The sequence below is a fragment of the Ailuropoda melanoleuca genome, chromosome 13 (genome assembly GCF_002007445.2).
Source record: "Ailuropoda melanoleuca isolate Jingjing chromosome 13, ASM200744v2, whole genome shotgun sequence".
NCBI classification, from domain to species: Eukaryota; Metazoa; Chordata; class Mammalia; order Carnivora; family Ursidae; genus Ailuropoda; species Ailuropoda melanoleuca.
In genome coordinates, this window is record NC_048230.1 from 31,930,567 (window position 1) to 31,945,337 (window position 14,771).

Sequence of the window (14,771 nt, forward strand, 5' to 3'; positions counted from 1 at the left end):
TGGGGCTCGAACTCACCACCCTTAGACCAAGAGCTGCATGCTCTTCTGACTGAGCCAGCTGCATGCCCCAGAACTACCTTATTCTTAACTGTTGCAAACAATATTCATAGCACGGGTGTATCATAATTTATTTGACATATTCCTGTTAATAAACATTTATACTGAGACTAATTTCTAGCTTTTATAAACAACATTACACTGAACAGCTTGGTACTTATGTTCACGAACACTGTCTATTTCTTAAGAATGAATTTCTGTAAGTGGAATTGCTGGATCGTAGGTTATTTGTACTTATTTTTACAGAAACTGTTTATTTGTTCTCCCACCTTATCCAAAACTGGATATTACCACTAGTTTAAATTTTTTGCTATCAGATGAACAAATGTCATATATTGTTTTCATAATATTTCTTGTGATTAATACTAAGGTTATCGGCCATTTGTGGTTTTTCTACGGTTTACCTATTCATGTTCTTTACCTTTTTTTCTATTGAGTTGCTGGATTTTTTATTTATAGGACCTCTTTATACATTGTAGATATTAATTCTCTGTTGGCTACCGATGTCACAAAGATCTTGTCCTAGTCTTTCAACTTTGTTTATGGTGGCAATTTTCTTTCAATCACTTCATTTTTTAAAGAAGGCAGGTTGACTTCACAGTTTGTGGAGGCAAGATCATATATCTGAAAGGATAGAAGTCAGCAGAACATACAGAGAAACTACAGATGGCATGGAACACAATGTCTGCAAGCAAGAATTTTCCTTCATTGTATTACACAGCTGCAGCTGATAAAATTTTAATGAAAGAGTTATATACATTAATTCAATGACCTGCCCAATGCCACATGTTTATTTCCTTCTACAAACATTTTCTCTCCACTTCTTGGATACTCGACCTAAACAGAAGTAATTTTTCCTTATACGAAGTCAAAATGGATGTCCTGAACAAGCAGTTGGGTTAGGGGTAGGGGGAAGGCTCCGGCAACCGTGAATGAGATTGGATACTCCTTTGGCCCTGGCAAAATGGAAGTCATCCTTTGGGAAGTGCTTTTTTTTTTTTTTAAACTCTTTACAATGATTATAAATTCAATACATGCTTGTCATAAATAGCTTAGGGGTGGCTCCACTTTTTTGTAGTGAAAGTAGCCAATCCTCAAGTCTTGGTGAATACCCATTCCATTTAATTCAGACCAGTAAGATCTAGAATTGCAATGTACAGTTATGATTGTTTTCATAGTTCTTCATTTGGGGAGGTAAAGGAGAGTCACAGATCCCTTTGAAAATCTGATGAGAAGCTATGCGTTCCCTCCCCAGAAAAATGAGCATTAAGCACACACATATAAAATGTTGCTTAACAGCATGGCACTGAAATTCATATTTCAGGAACATGGAGGCCACTGGACAATGCTGGCTTGGCAAAGTCAACCAGCTAACGCTAGTCCCTAAGTAGGCTTCTTTCTCCACCTTGAGCTTGCTTCATTCGTTATTAGGTCTGCTCTAGGGATTCCAGAACAATTTCTAAGTCATTTTCATGAGGGACTTTCATCTGTACTAGCCATAACTACCCCCCTATACTTTTTTTGGAAGGGTCTGGATTTCAAAGACGCTCGTGAGGTTCCACTCAATCACAGCCTCCCTCTGGCAATCCTTTGTTCCTCTCCCAAAATACTGTCAGATTTGTAAAGCAAAACTATGTTTTTGTGAAGCTGGGCTGCCTATTTTTATCTGCCCCCCTATCACCCCATCTTCTGAAATGTGCTGTTTCTTCTCTGATTAGTGTTCCAGTCATGCAGGAGAGACCCAAGGCTCATGGATAAAGACCAATCAAGGCTTTGGGGGAAAAAAAGAAAAAAACCTCAACTCCTCCAACAATGGATATGGTTATACTTTACAAGAACATGAGCAGAATAAAATTTGTTGAGGGAATTAGTTATGTGACAGCCATATGCTCAAACTCAGAAATGATACAAATTAATCCTCTGGTAAGAGAAGATCAACCACCATTTACAATGTCCTTTTTTTTTTTTTTCCTTCTTCTTAATTAAGCACTAGAGGTGGTTAGCTTAATTAGGGCGAAAGACATGGAGGCGTGCCACTGCCTATGAGGTAGGTTGTATGTGGTAAGAACACATAATCAGGAGGACAATGGGACTAAGATTCAGCCCTAAACCAAGAGCACCTCCTGAATTTGCCCAGAGGGATGTCATTCTAATTCTCGCAAGGCACTGGAGCTTACCAGTTGGCCCAGAAGACATCTACCGTTCTCTAATCTGTTTGGACTGAATTAAACTGTCCGTACAATCTAACCTGATTTAAAGTTCTTAAACTTAAACCAGAATCATCTGGAGGGCTTGTTAAAACACAGATTGCTGGGCTACGCCCCCAGAGTATCTGATTCAGGTTTGGAGTGCAGCCTGTGAATTTGAATTTCTAACAAGTACCGAAGTGGGAGCTGATGTTGCTGGCCTGGGGACCTCACTTTGCACCAGAGCCATAAACTACAGGAAAAGGTTTTTTTGTTTTTTTCAACTTTGGACCTTTTCCATGTTGACTAATGCAAGCCTCACTGAGCCCATACAGACCAAAGAAAAATACGCAACTTCAGGGAGCTCAAACTGAAGATGAACAGGGACACACCCATTTCCCTGAGAGGCCCACAGTCCTAGCGTTACCTCCAATAAGGGGCTGAGAAGGCAGGCTGTGGGCAGCGCTATTTCCATTCATTTGATTGACTGAGTGTGTGCATCTGTGTAAGGAAGAAGCCAGTGTTTTCCGGGCAAGCAGCTCGGCTGGGGGCAAGGATGCCAGTAATTTACATGAAATTGATGGCATGTTCTTAGACCCCCTTGCTGAGTGAAAAGGCTGCTTGTTTTGGTTGGAGTGAAGATTGTGTATGGGGGGGGGGAGGAGACCTTCTCTGGGGAGTACACAGCTCCCCCACGATCCAGATCCACTAAACCACACACTATTTTTCTGCACTCAGATACAGAAAGGCCTTTTGTGAACAGCCTCCTTGAGTTGTTAATGTGTCCACCTAAGCCATCCTGAGTAAACAGGTAGCTCTCCTCTGAGAGCTCTCCAGGACTGGAGGCCTCTATTTTCCTCTGATGCATTAGTCTAGCTTTGGGCCCTTGTAATAGTCTGAGGATTTTTTTTTTTTTTTGGACTAAAAGTCTTTCAGTCTTTCTTGCCCCTGGCGTGAGAGAAAAGAGTCTGCCTCCATTTTTTGTACATGAGCTGTTCACTTACTGGATGCCCACCCACGTTTTTGTTTTGTTTTTTTCTATATCCTACCTGTGCTCAAACCCTCTTTTCTGATCAACAGGCTTGCCGCGTTTTGCCCTCTTAATCAGGAACCAGCCACCCTTTCTGGAAAGTCCTCTATGGCATTCTGGCACCAGAGAGAAATCTATCAAAGCGCCCTGTCTCCTGGTCTTCAAAGCGGCAGATTCTTGGCCATTGAGGTCCCCATTCACTTGCCAATTAGACTTTGCATATCCTTTTGCTATTCCCTTAGTGTTGGTGGCAAGGACACCAGGAGCTTAGAGGAGCCCAAGTTGGGAGAGACCAGTAGTTCTTAAGGGTTTTGTGTCTCTGCTCCCTTTCTAAGAATCTGAGAAAATCTCCCCTGGGGGAAAAAAAAAAACAAACCAACCAGAAACATTTGTTTCATAATCAGGGAAAGTCATCACAGCCAACTTTCCCTCTACCTGCCTCACAAAGACAACCACAGATAGGTCCCGGGGAGACGTCATGAAAACGCGGCAAGCCAGCAGCATTCTAGGGGTGTGCGGTAAGAAAGAGCAGATGACGACCTTTCAAAAGAAATCTCTTCCAGAGGTCCGCCTTTGGACAAACCCAGGAAGATGCATGTGCCCTTCAGAAGATGCGGATCTGGGAAAAATGCAAAAACAAAAAACACAAAACCAAAACCCTCCAGAACCACGTCTTTTAAATGTGGCCCAGAAACAGCTACCAATATCGTTGTCTTCACCCGTTCAGTCCAACGTAGCTTTTCACTTTAAACGTGATACCTTCTGCTAAGAGGAGGCAGGAATTGGTGGAACAATGACAGAAAAGCACCAAAATGCAATCTAGGTTACATTCGGGACAAATTCAATGTGACTCAGGAACAGGCCAAGGAGGAGGGCATTTCATTAGACGATCAGATCTAACCCAAGTCACCGACTGGGTATGTTCGTTTCTATTTATAGTCAAGGACACCAGCTTCTGATGGCTGATTCTGGGAATGCAGAAGATTCGTGGGGACCAAACGACAGTACTTAGGATCTGGAAAGGGTGGTCCATCCATCATGGGATGAAGCAAACCTTATTTTCATTTACTGGAAATGTGCAGAAATTGTTTCACTCCTCCCAAATCATGAAAAGAAAGAATCATGAAATGAAAGGAAGGAAAGAAGGGAGGGAGGGAGGAAGGAAGGAAAAAAGCCACAATAGTCTCAGTTAGGATGGAGGGGCACCTATGCCTCTGGCTTTGAATTCTTGCAGAATCCTTATGTTTTTGGTGAGGGAGTGTTTCAAGTGTTCTCTGAATCAAAGGACTGCTTTTACTCCATACGATGCTTCAGACAGTTTTGATCTTGAATCAAAGTTTGGGATAAATCAGGATGGGTTTGAAACGTACCCAAGAGAGAATTATGGAGCCTATGTTATCAGGTATGCCAGCATCAAATGTACTGAGGTCCTACTTACTAGTCAATAACTAGGTACAGTTGACCCTTGAACAATGAGAGCATTAGGGGTGCCAACACACACCCTCTCCCCTACCGAATCGAAAATCCACGTGTAACTGTTGATTCCCCCAAAACTTAACTACGATAGCCTAGTGTTACCTAGAAGCCTCACTGATAACATGAGCAATGGATTAACACATATTCTCTATGTTTTATGTAATCAGTTCTCTATTCTTACAATAAAGCTAGAGAAAAGAAAATGTTATTAAGAAAATCACCAGAAAGAGAGAAAAAAAAGAAAAGCATAAGGAAAACACATTTATAGTACTATACTTACTGGACAAAAATCTGCATATAAGCAGATTCGCACAGTTCAAACCTGTGTTGTTCAAAGGTCAGCTGTATCATGGTTATTTTCGACCAAGCTTCTATCATTACATGCCCCCCCATTATGTTTCACATACAACGCTATTTCCATTTCAGGGGGTAACAGTCCTGCCTTTGTTGTTGTCTTTCTAGGTAGCATTTGAAACCAGATGGACTGAAGCCCAAATCAACATGTTATGCAGTTGTTCTGAAAGTTATTTTGGGGAAGTTGACTTACCATACCACTCATCAACCCATGCAAAAGCCTGTCTATGTCCAATCAGCAGAATGTCCCGGACCACCTAAAAAAGCAAAAGAAGGAAGTTGAAATAATACCATATTTGGTTAAAGCTACCTGGAAAACAGATTGTTCCCAATTCTAGGAATCCTGGCAGTTATAAATTTCTCAATCCCTCTGTCCATGTGATGGCAAATACAGTCTCACATACACAGATAACGGGCTCGCTCCCCTGCTCAGCCCTTTCATGGTGCTATACTTGCTGTAAATTATCTCTTCCCCTTTATTGGAAGTTGGGCTGGGAATGTGCATACACTAAGGACAACTGCGTGGCAGGCATACAGCAGTGACTGCAATGAATCTCTAGGCTAACCACCTTGAGATTTTTCTCTTCATTTATCTTTTTATTTATTTATCTTTATTTATTTATCTTCATTTATTTATTTGAGAGAGAGAGAGAGGGAGACAATGAGCATGGGGAGGGGCAGAGGGAGAGGGAGAAGCAGATTCCCTGCCAAGCAGGGAACCCAACACAGGGCTCGATCCCAGGACCCTGAGATCGTGACCTGAGGCGAAGGCAGACGCTTCACCGACTGAGCCTCCCAGGCGTGCCTGTTCATTTATCTCTACCTGAAAGAGGTTCAACTTTTCCTTTGTGGAAGGGTGTCTTTAACTGGCTCTAGGAGGTCATGAATTTGGGAAATCAAGAATGCTGTTCTGGTAATGCTAAGTGAAATAAGTCAAGCAGAGAAAGACAATTATCATATGATTTCTCTCATCTATGGAACATAAGAACTAGGATGATCGGTAGGGGAAGAAAGGGATAAAGAAAGGGGGGGTAATCAGAAGCGGGAATGAAACATGAGAGACTATGGACTATGAGAAACAAACTGAGGGATTCAGAGGGGAGGGGGGTGGGGGAATGGGATAGACTGGTGATGGGTGGTAAGGAGGGCACGTATTGCATGGTGCACTGGGTGTTATACGCAACTAACGGGGCATCGAACTTTACATCGGAATCCAGGGATGTACTGTATGGTGACTAACATAATATAATAAAAAATCATTAAAAAAAAAAAAGAATGCTGTTCTGGGTAGCAAGTGACTTCTAAGCAGAGAGCACCTGTTCTTCTCTGATAAAATAAATATCCTAAATATTGGTCAATTTTTTTCCCCATTATTGAAGGTGTGGGACACAAGATAAGTAAATATCTTTTTGGGCGTGACTTTCATGAGCAGAAGGGGGAAAAGGCAGGTTAGTCAACTATTACTGACAGAGATAAAATCGAGGCCTCAACTAGAATAGAACATAATGGGAATGAGAAGCCTGACTAGAGATAAAAGGAATGAAATTGTTTCTTATGGTGACACAAAATGGCCTTAGAAGACTAAGAAAGATATATAGTTTGTGTGTGTGTGTGTGTGTAACGCTGTTCACGTGCTTTAATTTTATGGTATTCGTGGAGTCCTCTATAAATATGCCATTTTATGTTTCCTGGATACTCACGTACTCCCTTCAACATTCCTTTCTTCCTGCCAAACAAACCCGGCGATGGTCAAAAACCTCTTGTGAAAGGTTCAGGCACGTTTCAGTAAATGAAAGATTTTAATCTGGTGAATTTGCAGAAACAAGGGAAGCACTTATAATGATGTGTTTATTTCTCCCTGCCTCTGGATAGCTAGTGAAGCTTTTACGATGCGGAAGGAGGAAATATGTCATGAAAATAAGAAACAACTTGAAACCGTACCCACTTGAGTGCTGACTGTGTCAAATTCATGGAAATGAAAAGAACAGCATTGGGGCATCAGTAAAATATACCCTATTACATTAAGCACAACACAGCTGTCTGCTGGAAACAAGAATTCAATAATGTGCTAATGGTTCGCTTTCGAACATTTTTCCCCCCTTAACTGTGAATAGATTCTTAAAAACAAAGGTGTTCAGAGAAAGGCGGCCCTGGTACTTCAAAACCATGTAAATACTAGCCTCATATATTCATTAGCAACTCATGTGCCAGAGCAGGTGTGTTTTGGGGGTGTTGATAACACTTCCTTATATTTGGAAATGGGCAATAGGAAGGCCTTTTCCTAGAGCATAATTCCTACAGATATTTTATTTTATTTTATTTTTTTATTTTTATTTTTTTTTAAGATTTTATTTATTTATTCGACAGAGATAGAGACAGGCAGTGAGAGAGGGAACACAAGCAGGGGGAGTGGGAGAGGAAGAAGCAGGCTCACAGCGGAGGAGCCTGATGTGGGACTCGATCCCATAACGCTGGGATCACGCCCTGAGCCGAAGGCAGACGCTTAACCGCTGTGCCACCCAGGCGCCCCCCTACAGATATTTTAAAGAAACAGAATCTCAAAACTAGCCAAAGTCACCTGTGAGAAAAGAAACACAGTGAGCCAGCCCTATGGAAATCTAAATATGCCTTGTGAAAGGATGATATACTAAGTGCACTAATATAGTGGCCTAGTAAGAGATCATTTTGGGTTAAAAAATAAGGGGGTGCGGTGGGGTGCATGGGTGGCTCAGCTGGTTAAGCGCCTGACTCTTGGTTTTGGCTCAGGTCATGATCTCAGGCTCTGTGCTCAGTGTGGAGTCTGCTTGGGACTCTTTCTCCCTCTCCTTCTGCCCCTCCCCTCTTGCTCTCTCTCTCTCTAAAATAAACAAATAAAATCTTAAAAAAAAAAAAAAAAGTAAGGGGGGGGGAGATGTTATCGGAAGTCACAGAAGATAGAGCCTACGCCAAACACAGAGCTGAGGCTAGAAGATATATACTCTGGGAGCATCTTTCTGCTTAATAACTTGGGACACAGCAGGTAAACACGCGGTCCCCCAAAATTTGATTTCTGTGTGTCTCACTCGGCTCCTGCTTCCGGTTGGGCAGAATGCGTTCTGGAGCACAACTACAGGAGCAGATCGACATACTTCTCCGTTTAAAAGAACACCAAAGCCCTCAAATATGTTCTAGAGTTTGCTATCAAAATGAGCCCAAGTTCAATCTATTCCTTGGACCTCAAAAATTTATACACCTTATTGCCAATAGGCCTCCAACCTCAGCAGACAAATCCATCTAAGTAATACAAAGCTCAGTGCATTACGGTTAAATTCCAGGGCCCCCGAAAGAATTTCAGAAAGCTATTCTTTATCAGATTTTAAGTGAAAAAATAAACAGATATCCAGCCTATCTGGAATGTAGAGACAACTTGGGGAGTATTTATTTTTATGAAAATGGAGGCGTTACAAAAGGCAATGCTCAACATTGCATTTTCCATTTGTTTCCATGAGGGTAAGGGTCATGTCAGACGCCCCTAACAAACGTAAATCATCACTAAGTCCTGTTCCTGCGAGAAAATGAACGTGTTTAGCTAAAGTGGGCATATAATTGACATCTGTGTTTTGAGTTTGTTAATAATTCTTTAGAAACAGAATTAGTAAATGATCAGAAATACTGAGGTGCCCTATCTAAAGGACCACTGGGATTTCTTGGGGTGTCTTACCTTAGGTGTCTATATTTGCAGGACTCCCCCCCCCTTTTTTTTGAGAGAGAGAAAGAGAGAGGGAACACATGAGCGGGGAGGGAGGGCCAGAGGAAGAGGAAGAAAGAGAATCTTAAGCAGGCTTCATGCCCAGCATGGAGCCTGATGTGGGGCTCGATCTCACAACCCTGAGATCATTACCTGAGCCGAAATCAAGGGTCAGAAGCTTAACCGACTAAGTCCCCCAGGAGCCCCTATATTTGCAGGATCTTTTGAGTGAGAATTATCTCAGGGGCCGCATACACACATCAGCCCTGTGCCTGGAACCCAAGTACCTGAGTACCAAGTACAAGTACTTCTGTCTGCAACTACATTAGTCTGATGCCAAAGAGAAGTATTTAGTACTGAAAACCTAACTTCCTGAATATACTTAACCAACAGACGTGGAGGTCACAGAATGAGAAATGAGGTGTGTTGTGTGTTGTGCACTCAGCTTATGGTAAAGACAGTCCCTGTGTCCACAGCCTAGGAACTGCCATTTATTCACTTACCTTGTGTACAAATTGTTCCACTCTGGTCTGAAGCCCCCAGACCTCGAACTTCACGGTCACCAGCTTGTAGGAACACATGATGGGTTGATGACTATCTCTCCAACCTTCCCTTAATTGTCCCCGTCCTGTCTTCTCTGACTTGAAGTGCTTAGGATCCTGAAAAAAAAAAAAACCAAACAAACCATATCAAAGAAATGGTAACATAAAAGTTTAACCACCATGTAGAGGAAATGTCCAGAACAGGCAAATCCATAGAGACAGCAAGATTAGCGGTTGCCAGGGGTTGGAGTGACTACTAGTGGATAAAAGGGCTCCTGTGGGGTGATGAAACATTCTGGAATTAGACAGCGGTGGGAATTGCATCACTTTCATGAATTACTAAATACCCCTGAAGTGTACAGTTAATTAAAAGAGTGAATTATATACATCTCAATCAGAAAGGGACTTGCAATGTAAAGAAATGCGAAAACGATAGCTCACTTATTCACATGTCAAAAATGTGACTGATTGATTTATTCTTTAAGGGTTTTATTTTTTTAAAAGATTTTATTTATTTATTCGACAGAGATAGAGACAGCCAGCGAGAGAGGGAACACAAGCAGGGGGAGTGGGAGAGGAAGAAGCAGGCTCATAGCAGAGGAGCCTGATGTGGGGCTCGATCCCACAACACCGGGATCACGCCCTGAGCCGAAGGCAGACGCTTAACCACTGTGCCACCCAGGCGCCCCTAAGGATTTTATTTTTAAGTAATCTCTATACCTACTGTGGGGCTTGAACTCGCGACCCTAAGATCAAGAGTTGCATGCTCTACCAACTGAGCCAGTCAGGCGGCTCTCAAAAATGTGATTTAAAGGGGCACCTGGGTGGCTCAGTCTTTAAGAATCTGCCTTCTGCTCAGATCATGATCCCGGAGTCCTGGGATCAAGCCCCGCATCGGGGTCCTGGGATCAAGCCCCGCATCAGGCTCCCTGCTCAGCAGGAAACTGGCTTCTCCCTCTGCCATGCCCCCTGCTAGTGTTCCCTCTCTCGCTCTGTCAAATATACAAATAAAATCTTTTTAAAAATGTGATTTAAAGCTAGATTTGTGCCATTGCATTGTATTTTTTCTCTGGCCTTACATTCTATAACCTTAACAGAAACATTTTTTTTTTTTCCCCACAGTCCAACCCATTTCTGGGTGTGTCAATTGTTTCAACAACTTTGGACAACTGCTCAGCAATACCTATGACTAGCTACAGAGTTAAGCATATGCCTACCTTTGACCCAACAATTCGATTTCTGGGTGAAATGGATGCATCTGGCCACCAAAAAGCTGTACTAGAACATTCACAACAGCTTTACACATAACAGGAGCTCAAAAGTGCATCAGCAGGAAAACAGGCAAATTGTGGTTTATTCACACAATGGAGTACCACACAGCAATGAAGAAAAGCAAACTGCTGGTACATGCAAGAGCATCTATGACGCTCACAGACATTACGTTGAGCCAAATAGCCAGACGCATAGTGCACAAAGTATGATTCCAGCTGAAGCTCAAGATTACGGTGTTAAAAGTTGGAATAACAGCAGTAACCTTTTGGAAGGGAGGGTAAGTTTGAAGACACACAGGGAAATGTCTGGGATGATTGTCAATCTGGATGATTATATGTAAAAGTTCACTGAGCTCTAGGGCCGCCTGGCTGGCTCAGTCCGTAGAGCGTGCGACTCTTGGTCTCAGGGATGTGAGTTCAAGCCCCATGTTGGGTGCAGAGTTTACTTAAAAGTGAAACAAAAATTAAAGGAAAAAAAGTTCTGAGTTTTGGACATAAGATTTGTGTTATATTTCACTTAAAAATGAGATAAGATAAAAACATTTTAAAATGTTTAACCATTTAATATTTCCTCAATGACGGCCAGGTGGAAATCAGCTACTGATGAGTTCATCAGAGGATTATTTTTCAGAGCTACCTCAAAAGGAGTGTGTGAATGCATAAAGTAGGAGAAATGTACATATACATTTAAAAATATTTTTATTTATTTTTCCAGCTTTTGAGTTATTAACACATAACATTGTGTAAGTTTAAGGTGTACAATGTATACAATTCTAAAAATGTTTAAAAATTTATGTATAAGGTAATTTTTTCTTTTTTAAAAAGAAGATTTTATTTATTTATTTGAGAGGAGGAGAGGAAGAGGGGCAGAGAGAAGCAGACTTCCCGCTGAGCAGGGAGCCCGATACGGGGCTTGATCTCAGGACCCTGGGATCATGAGCTGAGCCAAAGGCAGTCGCTTAACCAGCTGAGCCACCCAGGCGTCCCTATAAGGTAATTTTCATTAACATCAAGAAGACTGGGCTCTGGGGACTGCTGTCCAGCTCTGTATTGGGGCCCTCGTACCATAACCCTGACCCTGTTCAGGGGGATGGGATGTAGGACTTTGGAGGCAAAGAGCCTCCCTAACATAGCAGAGGCCACAAGATGAAGCAGAATGAGGGTCTCTCTTCCCAAGTGAGAACTGGGGACTCTGTGCTGAAAGGGAGGTGGTCTGAGACACGTTAGTGGATTAGCTCAGACCGCCCCCTGCCCTGACTGTACCTCAGGGGTAGGCCCGGCAGGTGAAAGCAGGGCACTTACAACCAAAGACCTTTATTCACTGGGGTTTGGCTGAGGCTCTGGCAGGGCCATGCAGCTGGGCTCTGAGGGGCTTGCAGGCTGCCCCTGACTTCCCTTATAGACCTGCCTTTTGTGGAAGGGCCTTTGGCGGGGTGGCCATTTAAACAACTGCAGCTCCCCCAGAAAACACAGCACACCCCCCAAGACCACCTCCCACACGAGGCTGAGCCAGGCCTTCATGACATCCAGGCAGAGCCCTCAGCCTCCCTGCCCCTGTTATCTATCCCTCCAGCTGACATTCCCTACCTTGCTGCCGGGGTGGCCTCCCAAATGAAGACCCAATTCTATTACTGCCTTCCTCAAAATCCATCTCTAGCAACATGACTTTAGGATAATATTAAAATGCCTGGCATGAAGTACAAGGTGCTTATGTTCTTGCCTACCTTCCTAGCATCTTTTCTGGACCATTATTCCAAAGCCACAACCTTTCCCTTCAAACTTACGAAGCTCCAGAACCTTCTAGGCAAGTGTCTGTTCTTCCTGAAATTCCTTCTCCCCAGCCAACTCCTCCACTTTGACCAACTCTTCTTTTCCTTCTTTAAGATTCCTTAAGACTTTAAGACTTGAGCATCCCCCCTCCCAGAACACTGTCCTGTGTAGTTCAGAATGAATGCTCTCCTTTATGCTTCCAAAGCCACTTCTGCCATGAACCTGGCAGGTGGGCAGGACCTTCATCATTGGCGTGCTTGTCCATCTCCATACGACCACAATCACCCTGACTTCAGTGGGTCCTGAATGGCCATGATCCTGATACACAACAGATGCTGACTAAATGTTTGTCAAATGAATGCCTGAACTCTATTTGGACCCATCACACACACACATGGCTGGGCATCAGAATTTAGCTACATTTGGGTAAATCCTTAAGTAAAAGACAGGTTAAAAATGCTATGTGCATCATTACAACCGTTGGCAAGGATGTGAAAAAATTAGAACCCTCACACATTGCTGATGGGAATGTAAAATTGTGTGGCCAATTCGAAAAACAATTGGGTAGTCACTCAAAAAGTTCAACACAGAGTGACCATTTGGCCCAGCGATTCCACTCGAAGATACCCACGCAAGAGAACTGAAACCTATGTCCATGCGAGCATGTACATGAATGTTCAGACTTATAATAGTAAAAAAATAGAAACCACCCAAATGTCCATCAACACGTGAATGGACACACAAAATGTGGTCTGTCCATACAACATAACATTACCCAGGCATTAAAAGGAATGAAGTATTGATCCACACTCTAGCACAGATGAACTTCAAAAAACATTATGCTGAGTGAAAGAAGCCAGTCACCAAAGGCCACATTCTAAAATTCCATCTATGTGAAATATCCAGAGCAGACAAATCTACGGAGAAAGAAAGAGTAGTGGCCCAAGGCTGGGGAGTGGGGTGGTGAGGGGAATGACTGCTATGGAAACAGGGTTTCTTTTGGGGGTGATGAAAATGCTCTAAAATTAGACGTAAGGTGATGGCTTACAACTCGGTAAATATGCTAAAAACCATTTAACCATACACCTGAAATGGGTGAACTTTATGTTATGTAAATCATATATCAATAAAGCTGTGAAAAATACACGAATGCAATATAAAAACACGCTACGTGATACCTGGGTAGGATTTTTCAGGGTGTGTACTAGTTCTGAGTTTGCTGATATGCCTTCATAAAATAATATTATCATAGTCATCATCCTAAGCACACGTTTACTGAACGCACAACGTGGGCACAGTAGAGAACCAGTACTACATTATGCTCTCCCTCAATCTGGTTTCTTGGCCCTGAAGGGTGTGCGAGGGCAGCCGTTTTGTGTGTGTGTGTGTGTGTGTGTGTGTACGCTGACACACGCGCGGCATGGAAGGTGTGGTCTGTGTGTGGTCACTCCTTCCACTCAGCATGAACTCAGCTCTACTTCGATGATTTCTGTTCCCTCACCTTTCCCCAAGGTCCCTCATTTGCATTGGTTACAATGGAAGACATTGGATCTGGGGGTAGAAGGGACCATAGTGGGACAAATAAATAACTCATGGAATACCAAATTGACAAAAGAGATTCTGAAAGAGAAGAAGGAAAAGAGAATGCGTCTTAAGTATCCCATGGGAATAAGTGCTCTGTGAAGGGACGGGCTGGCAATCTGAGTATGGGTAGCATTTTCAAATCTTTGGTACCAATGTTGTCATGCTGTATTTTTAGCACTGGAACCCACCCAGAAACTGCCACTGAAATTATATGCACAGGCCTGGAAAGATTATGTTAATTTAATAACATGATACATGAAAAAGGTACAAGCACGGGGTCTGGCTCGTGGCAAGTGCTCACGTGATGTTATCTATGACTGTACTTCCTAGGACGGTCACAGAAGCATCCAAGTAACACGTGCAATCCTGCAGCCTGGCGCAGAGACACTAATGCCTTTCCAAAGCACCCTGGAGTTGCTGGTAAAAGATTTGACAGTTTAAGGCTATGGGACCAAGGCCTGCCTACCCCATGTTCCTATACCCTATAATGCCATTATGAATAAAAAGAGAAGACCAATAAATAAGAGGTATCACCAGGGAGAGACCATGGTAGAAAATCTCCACGATGGCCTCCATCAATTCCTTCCCTTTCTGTGCCAGAATGCTGTTCCTCTCACCAAGAGTTGGAGGCTGTCTCCCTCATTTCAAACCAAGCTGGACCTAGAACTTGCTTTGACCAACTGCAAATGGCATAAATGATACTGTGTCAGTTCAGGGCTCTAAAGGAAGCTAGAAACCAGAAGTGTGATACAATGTAAAAAGTCTGGTCTGGGG

At 42.9% G+C, this 14,771-nt stretch overlaps 1 protein-coding gene across 10 annotated transcripts in view; it reads right to left on the reverse strand.

Annotated features, from left to right (window-relative positions):
- PITPNC1 (phosphatidylinositol transfer protein cytoplasmic 1) overlaps positions 1 to 14,771 on the reverse strand; it is a 237,959-nt gene that overhangs the window by 13,251 nt on the left and 209,937 nt on the right. For all 10 annotated transcript variants that reach the window (XM_034641400.1, XM_034641402.1, XM_034641403.1 and 7 more), the window contains 2 exons: positions 9,334 to 9,489; positions 5,297 to 5,360 (listed from right to left, as the gene is read on the reverse strand). In XM_034641400.1, the coding sequence (XP_034497291.1) occupies positions 5,297 to 5,360; positions 9,334 to 9,489 (220 nt within the window). The remainder of the gene's footprint in view (positions 1 to 5,296; positions 5,361 to 9,333; positions 9,490 to 14,771) is intronic.